Below are 8876 nucleotides of genomic sequence, written 5' to 3' on the forward strand. Positions count from 1 at the left end.
CGCATATCCAATTTTTGTCTTCCATTTCAGTTATTGGGTGCCTTTTAAGTTTCAAAAATTCACGACTTCTTTCCGCACTTCGCAATACCGTCGCAACATGCAGCCCTTGCTTAATCAACGCACCTCGGAAAAGTACAGTAACTTAGGCTAGATCTTTATGTGCCGTGTTGAGATCATCCAGAAACTTTTGAAGCTGACGATGGTTGAGCCCTTGTGCTGGAATGTAATTTACTTAATACTTATGTACGGGATCAAGACGTGTTTGAACTTCAAGGATTTTTCGCATCATAGGTTTTCCTGGTGAATGATATAATGAAAAATTGCTACGTCATCATCGATTTTTCGCTCCCTCAAGGCAGACTTCAAGGCACTTATGAATCCAATGCCAGTTCCGAACATGGTTCGAGCACCATCAGTTGTGATTTCGCATAAGCTGGACAAGTCCAGTTCGAACTCGTCAAAAGCATCAATTACTTCAGTAAAGATGCCAGCTCCAGTTGTGGTGCCCTTCATTGACTGTAGTGACAGAAGCTCTTCCGTTTCGTTCAAGTTTTTGTCCACTCCTGTTACAAATATGGCCAACTGTATTGTGTCCTTCTGATCGGTACTTTCATGGATCGCAAACTCAATGAAAAAAAGTTCTTCACCTTTTCCCTGAAAGTGTCACTAATATCACAAGCAAGATCATCGATACGCCTCGCTATCATCCACCGTGAAAGACTTATTTTCTCGAACTCACTCTTCATTTTAGGGCACATTTCTTCTGCAACATCGATAAAACACTGCTTCACAGAATTACTGTCAGAATACGGTTTCATAGTTTGACCTATTCTTTGTGCAATTCTGTGCCTCTGATCTACTGACGTTCCAAATCAGTGATTCCCAACCGCGGCTCCAAGCTAGCCTTTTTGCGGCTCTCATTGACCCCTGAAAATCCCACAAAACATATAAAAAATCTATTTATAATAATTAAGGCGATTATTTTTTGACTTGTCAAAATAGTTTACGAAGTCAAAATTGTTTACAAACTGTGCATTGTCGTTGTGTCGTAAAGGTTGGACTGCCAGTAAACTTTTCATTTTACATCTTACACCAGGGGTACGTGTACCGTTTGGGGGTACGAAGTACCAAAGCAGGGGATACGACATGTGAAATAATAAATCAAATCCTATTGCAGTTAATGTGGCCACTGCTCCTGATAATTTGCAATTGGAGTTGCTACTTGAATTTTGGAGTCGAGTTCCAGAGGGAAAGTATCCCAACTTGAAAACCAATGCCCAGAAAAATGCCTCTGTATTTGGATGTGTCTTCTTGTTAGTGTCGCTATTCGTTGGTACATGCTTTCAAATTTTCGTTATAATTACTTGAGTGTTTTCATGCGGCTCCATACGCACTCTGAAGTTTGAAATTCGGCCCCGACACCAAAAAAGGTTGGGAACCACTGTTCCAAATAATTAAATATCGTACAATCGGATTAGCGGTGGCCGGTGGGAGATTTCTAAAATGGTTAACAGAAGGTGCAAAATGTACAATAATCCACTCTACAATGAATTGTTCGCAAGTACCAGACTAATCTAAATTACTAACACGTTGCGCGCGGGCCGCACACAATTCAAAATTGGCACATCTTCGCGGGCCGCACACCCCTGCCCTAGAGGTGCCGTTATAGGCGAATTCTACTGTATTTAAAACGAGAGAGTTTAAATGCGCGTTTGAGCAACTTGTGTTTTTCTACAGGCATGTATGACTAGTTTTGAGCGTGCTTTTGCTGGACGATGTTTATCGGCGAAAAATAGCCGATACAATATATGGGCCCATAAAAATGGCTGATATCGGTCGAGCTCTACCTATTCTTATACGTACCTTCATTTCCAGGGCCTCGGAGAGAAATTTTTACTAGAGGTACGAACAGTCATTCCGGCCCCCCCTTTGTCTTGGGCAAAAAGTGTGACGTTTGCTTAGGCGTATTGCACACCACATTTTACTGCAGAATTGGACATCTGTGCGCAATAATAGTATCAGGCTGCAATAAAACTATTACGGTATTTTGTGCATATTATGTGATCTGTCCCTCGCCAATTTGTGAGGGAACGTTCAAATATTACGTAACGCCTTCGAGGGGGAGGGGGGGTTTATGCAAAGCGTTACGTTAGCGTCACATCGGGGGGAGGGGGTTCAAGCAAAACGTTACGTAACGCTTTCGAGTACGGAATGGTAGTTTTTTATGCTGAATTCGTAGTGAAAAAGCGTTACATGGGGGAGGGGGGGGTCAAAAATTCGGAAAAAAAGCGTTACGTAATATTTGAACGTTCCCTATCCTGCATTAAATTCATGTGCCAGTTGTTGATGGTGCTGTAGAGAGGTGTCGCTTATTGTACATCTTTAATGTAAAATTTTTAAATTCATTTTTTTATTTCTCTTAGATGTAGCTCATTACTTCTGACGAGGACACTACGTGGTGTCGAAAACGTTGGATTTAATAGTTTTTTTTGAGTGTTATATGTATCCGTTGCAAGGCAAGCTCTCTACCAAGGCTCAAACATAACATCTTGTTAAAACATAATCAAGTTAATCATCTGATCAATCCCAACTTTTCTTCATTAACTTTTGCATTCACAACATGCCCAGCACTAGCAAAGGTGAACGAGAGAAGTCACTTTTTTCACATAAGGAAACGTTCAAATATTACGTAACGCCTTCGAGGGGGAGGGGGGTTTATGCAAAACGTTACGTTAGTGTCACATCGGGGGGAGGGGGTTCAAGCAAAACGTTATGTAACGCTTTCGACCACGGAATGGTATTTTTTTGTGCTGAATTCGTAGTAAAAAAGCGTTACGTTGGCGTTACATGGGGGAGGAGGGGGTCAAAAATTCGGAAAAAAGCGTTACGTAATATTTGAACGTTCCCTAAAGCATTAAATTACCACTTTGGGCAACTAATTTGCTCGCAAAGCATTCGATTACCTTTCTGGGCCCTTCTTCTAAATTACGGGCCCCACCAAACACAGGCCTGGGCCCTCAATGGTACACCGTACCCTCCTCTTATAGGCCTTGCTCATGTCAGCTGGATGAGGGCCAATTGTCTAGCTCACATTCCATTTGTATTGAATGAAATCCACAGACAGGTTCGCTTGAGATGAGAAAGTTTTTTTTTATTGTACAGTATTTGAGATTAGTAAAAATAATGAAGCAGTCAACCTTTACGTGACACAAACAGTTTACAAACCAGTGATTCAGAGAAATAGCAAGATTTTTTTCTTCAGTAAATGAGTTGACATAGCTGCCACCACCAGCATCAGTGGCAGTGCTTTTAGCCATTCGAGATAGTACCAAGGAATGTTAACTTTTAACGCTAAGTTTCAAAACTGGCACGAATTCCGCATTCAACTAGTACACGGAGCAATGAAATCTGTTGTCGCCCTCCTATGTTGCAACAATCTTGTTTTATATTGACCCGAAGCACAATATTGTGAGTTGCACAGGAGGAATAATAAGATTTAAAATGGAGAATACCTGTTAACATAACCGTCTTAAAGCACCTCTCAATGTCCTTGTGGAACTAAAGGTTTGTTGTGCAGGTTTGACAAGAACTCACAAACAACTATGAAACTTTCGCGGCCATGCACGGAATGACCTCATGTCATATGTGAAAACCACCAGATTATTGATGCTAAAAAATTAACCAGGGATGTATTATTGACAACTTGGCAATACAGCAATGTTGCTTTTTTAATCAAATGTTTAATTTCTAAATCATTTCATACAGACCGCCAAACGCAGTTTTGCAGCAGAATTTGGCATGCATTATCTCTTAACGGGTTTTCATCCTGAACAGAAAACTACTGGTATAATTTTAAAAGAGCGTCTTGACAAGCGATACAATACCAGCGATATTAATGTTCTGTACATTTTTTTTTCTTCAATTACCACCGATCGCCATGGTCTCTACCACCACCACCTAAGTAAAAAAACAAGATTAATAATAAGAAATTTTCATTCAACGCATTAACTTTATGACAATACATCCGAGGAACTAAAATGTAAGCGTAAAAGTGAACCTTGATCATAGTTAAAAAAGCAAGTTCAACCTGTCAGAGGTTAGCAACAAAATAACTATCTTGTTCTGTAAACGTTACAGCACTATATAAGTGTTAATGCTGAGTTTAATTAAACAAATTTCTCAAATAGTACAAGATTCCTTATCCCTGCAACAAAATTATTACATGCAAAATAGTGCACCTGTTTTCATGTGGAAGTAATTCTATGTCACTAGTAATAGTTTTGGACCTCTTACCTGGTAAATCACATACAAAAGTTCCATTGTCTCACATTTAGGACAACTGTATGCGACTGTGTAATTATCCGCTTGGATCTAACTCAACTATACCCAGGATTGTTCAATAGAACTTCTAATGACTATTCCAGTTTACCCCATAACTTTAATACTGTACTAACAAGTGCACCTATATTTGCAAAAAAAAAAGAAAGATCAACACACAAATCTAAAATTATATTTAAAGGGTTAGTGTGATCATATGCCCAACTAATACTAATAAGTAGCAGCATTTTTGGATTTATCAAAGGGCTGTCCATGAAAAATGTCTAAAGTGCAAAAATTTACCCTTCCCCCCTTGTCAAAAGTCAAACCCATCAAACAAGTTACGGTTGAGGTTGTAACATTATTATAAAGTTAGAACGCAAAACTGTTCAAGCTATGTACCAGGAGCTTGTGAAATGACAACTGCCAACAAAATTCAAACAAAAGATGTGCAAAATTCCATTCTTTTTACTTGTTTTGTGGTGATATTGTTGCTTGTTTGACCAAAGAATTTAATCTTAAACGACATTCGATGCGTTGTAATTAAGTAAGTTCTACATTCGCATGAGGGTTTATGCTATAGCAGGGGTTCTTAACCAGGGTTATGAAGCACCAAAGCAGGGGGTACGCAACAATTGTTCGTGCCATGCAATGACGATTTGTATCGCTAGTTCCTGAGTTATTTCTTGGTGGACAAATATGACCGACAACGACACATGCCTATGTGAAATTGGGTTGTTAACTCTTGTAAACATAAAAACTAAGCAGAGGAATCGTTTGGATCCAAGAGATGATATGTGTGTGTCCATCTCAAAGAACCTCGCTTCAACAAGATCATTGACGAAAAGCAGCAAAAAAAAAAACAGCCATTAAAAAATTGACTGATTGGTGTGCTATAAATATTGTTGAACTTACAAAACTGTTCTTAATGCATACATTCAACACGTAACTTATAAATCCACCAAGTTTAATTCCTACTATTACAATTTTATTTACTTCCGTCGGCCACTGTAAACGGGGGTATGAGAAAATTTCATGAAACGCTAAAAAGGTTAAAAAACACTGTGCTATAGGCTACGTCTTCTAGGTCGTTTGGGAAACCAGATTGTGAAATCAATATGGAACGCGAGGTCAGATAAAATAAACTAGTTGTTTGTACCTGGTTTTTTTTTTCGATCATTGACTGATTTTTTAGCGAAATGTCCGAAAAAAATGTAGTCAATTCGGTCAAAATGTCCGAAAAAATAGATTGTCAATCGACTATATATGACCAAAATGACTGAAATAAATAAAAATGACCGAATTTTTTCAAGTCATTTCGGACAAATGACCGAAAAGTCTCAGCAAAAAAAAAAACAGATTTGTACTATTAAAAGGAAGTCCACATCTCATGAACTACTCCTTCTGTTTTCAAAAGTCTAAAATCATAACTTTCCCCTTAAACTGTAGACATCTTTTATAGACACCCCCTTACTAAAATTATATTATGCTATTGTTCACACTACTATTAAAAGAGTTGTGCACTTCAATTAGACATCTTATATGAGTTTTTTTTATCATATTATAGTACACCAATTTTTTGCAGTGGCTGTAGTGACCATGCAAGTGAAACATAGCTTCTGAACTTGTTTTTCAGAGTTACTTGAGCATGAAGCTTGTTAATTTTTTTCTTTGCCTGCAGTGAGTTGTATATTTAACAAAAATAGAATTTATACTTGGTAATGGTAGGGTCATACTTCAGCCTTTATCTAGGTTTATTTTTATTGTGCAATGATGCAAATCATCAGTGTGCAGTTCTACAGCACTTGAAGTTCCAACTATCAAGCTATCACTTTTTATGGCAAATCACCTGATCATTCAAAACAAGATCAGTTTGCTTAGTGATGGTATTAGTCGCCAATTGTTATTGGTGCATGTGTTCCACCTGTTATAGCATGGCATTTTAAATAAAGTGTATGTTGTTCATAATGAACATCAGGCAAATAAATTAATGATATTACATTTTCCCAGTTCACATATTTTACCCATGCTTTTTAATTGTGAATTGCTTAAGGGGACACCTCTAATTAAAAAAAAAATTTTAAGAAAACTGTATTTTGGACTGAAATGATAGAGAATTTCATCAGGATTCTGAATATATGGCAGTTTCTCCACAATTCCAATTCATCCCCTGTTAAATTTTAGAACTAGTGGAGCTACCACGCGACCCAAAAGTCTAAAATATGCCAGAACGATGATATGATATGCTGAAAATATACTAATAGTAGCAACAGAAAAGCCCTTTCTGGTTTTATATATTTGTGGTATTTGTAGCTGTTGTTTTGGTCATGCTTCAGCAGTTACAAATTTCCTGTATCCTAGCATTTCAAAGCCAGTAGTGACAGTAACAATAACCTAGCTGAAAATGCACGATTTGCTTTGTATTTGCAAACCATAACTTTAAACGCGTTTTACTCAAAATGACATTTTTTTGCAGTAAATGTTTATTTAAACAAACTCATTTGTTTATTTCTTGTCCGAATTGGCTAAAAATTGGAATGCATGCTGGTACAATGGTATTGCATCAACCTATGAGAGCTTTTTTAAAAATTTTATTTCTTGACCATTTTATTGAAAAAAATGTGTATAAATATTTTCGCACACAAGTAACTTTCAAAAAATTTGTTTTTTTTAGAAAAGTGACATTTTAGAGAAAAAAGCTCTCATAGGTATTTGCATAAGGTAGATCTAGCATTTCATAACATTTCTTGTTGCTATATGGTGCTGGTAGTGAGAAACAGTGTTTTCTATTAGTACGTCAAAAAATAATTATTGAAATATTGTCTGTGTTTGAAGGAAGCTCATTGCATCAAATTAAACTTTTATTGCATGAGACTTGCATATTCAGATGTGTCTTTTCATGCCCTTTTCAGAAATATATGGTATGTGGGGGTTCCCACAATAGTTAGCTTATCTGAGGCAAGCTTCTCAGCCATCAGCAAATATTGGGATTTCATTAGAGGTGTCCCCTTAAGGTGAATTTTAAGGTGCAAAAGTGGATCTGGCCACATTTTTTCGGGCAGAATTGTATGCAATCTTTACTGCATAACTACTAGCTTTACTTAAGTGCAGTGTTTTTATTGGTTTAGTTTTATGGGAATGACTGATCCTATGCACTACTTTTTATAGCAAATTAAATTTGGTGGCAAGACAATGTAATCAGCAACTCTGATATTCTAACTATTTAATAAATAATATACATTCTAAACGTCTTGATTTATTGTTTTTTACTGTACGCTTAGAGGGATACTTCATACTCAAGTGATTTGTATGAGGTTTTTGTATGATAACTACAGCTTCTGCACTTTTTAGATCTATAAATATATTAAATATGCATTGCTTAAATGTTGCTCTATACTGACAGTGATTATTCCATAAAATTGGACTGTTCTGAATACACAATGCCCACCTATTTCTAACCTACAAACAAAAGTTTAAAAAAGCATACTATTTTAACAAGGAAGGTTTACATTACCTCCACGATAGCCCCCACTTCGGTCATCATATCCACCTCCTCTGCCACCGTATCCTCCACCACCTCCACCATATCCTCCGCTACCTCCATATGATCTGCCACCACCACCACCATATCCACCGCCGCCGCCTCTTCCTCCACCACCTCCATAACGTCCACCTCCTCCACCACCACCTTCTCGCTTGTTCTCCGCTTCTCTTACAGTAAGATTCCGTCCAAGTAATTCAGATTCATGATTCTCCTTAATGGCTTGCTGTGCTTGTTCTGGACTTGCAAAAGTTACAAATCCAAAACCACGTGATCTTCCCGTATCTCTATCAGTGATGATAATGTAATCTTTAACTTCTCCAGACTTGCTAAATTGATCATACAGATCATCATTTGTTGCTTGGTAGGGCAGATTGCCAACAAATACTTTGCAGTTTGTGTCATCCATTTTGATATATGCCAAAATATCAAATTTAGAAAAAAACTGAAACAAACATATACACTTTGTTTATAATTATTGGATAATAAAGGTTAGGAAAATCATTAAATTTTGTACCCTTTAAACAGAACACACTCTAACTTTACATGATCTCACAAATTACCGACAAAACTGATGAAATTACATATAAAACGAGTAAATTTATCCATAAGTTGCATGGAATTACTAATAAGGCACATCAAATTACAAATCAGTCTTGTAAACAGCTTGAGTAAACACGGAGGCTATATTCACAATATACTGTACCATAAATATAGCCTTTGGGTATCCTTGTGGCATATGTAAAGCAGAAACAAAATTTGCAGATGGAATGGGAAGGATTTTGAACAAATGCCCTTGTTCTATAGGCCTAATTGACCAGCGGTAGCAGCCTGGGGTTTTTTTTTCGGTCATTGACTGATTGTTTAGCAAAAGGTTTGAAAAAAAAAACATTTCTCAGCGAAATTTAATGTTGTAGCTATTCAGGAAGTGCAAATTTTGGTTTGTATCAGCTCCTTCAAAATAAATATTTTCATCAGAAAAAATGACCAAAATAAATAAAAAATGACCGAATTTTTA

At 37.0% G+C, this 8876-nt stretch overlaps 2 protein-coding genes across 2 annotated transcripts; both read right to left on the reverse strand.

The window, feature by feature from the left end:
* Window positions 1–285: 285 nt before the first annotated feature.
* Window positions 286–1869, reverse strand: LOC145765493 (general transcription factor II-I repeat domain-containing protein 2-like). The gene is made up of 2 exons (XM_082577325.1): window positions 1864–1869; window positions 286–654 (listed from the first exon to the last, which is right to left on the reverse strand). The coding sequence occupies exons 1-2, from the start codon at window positions 1867–1869 to the stop codon at window positions 286–288; spliced, it is 375 nt and encodes a 124-aa protein (XP_082433451.1).
* A 1261-nt stretch (window positions 1870–3130) lies between these two features.
* On the reverse strand, window positions 3131–8329 carry LOC145777958 (putative RNA-binding protein RbpD). The gene is made up of 2 exons (XM_082589333.1): window positions 7832–8329; window positions 3131–3957 (listed from the first exon to the last, which is right to left on the reverse strand). Exons 1-2 carry the CDS (start codon window positions 8265–8267, stop codon window positions 3923–3925), a joined length of 471 nt encoding a protein of 156 aa, XP_082445459.1. The 5' UTR covers window positions 8268–8329; the 3' UTR covers window positions 3131–3922.
* Between the last annotated feature and the right edge of the window lie 547 nt (window positions 8330–8876).

The sequence above is a fragment of the Aplidium turbinatum genome, chromosome 1, assembly GCF_918807975.1.
Source record: "Aplidium turbinatum chromosome 1, kaAplTurb1.1, whole genome shotgun sequence".
Lineage (NCBI taxonomy): Eukaryota > Metazoa > Chordata > Ascidiacea > Aplousobranchia > Polyclinidae > Aplidium > Aplidium turbinatum.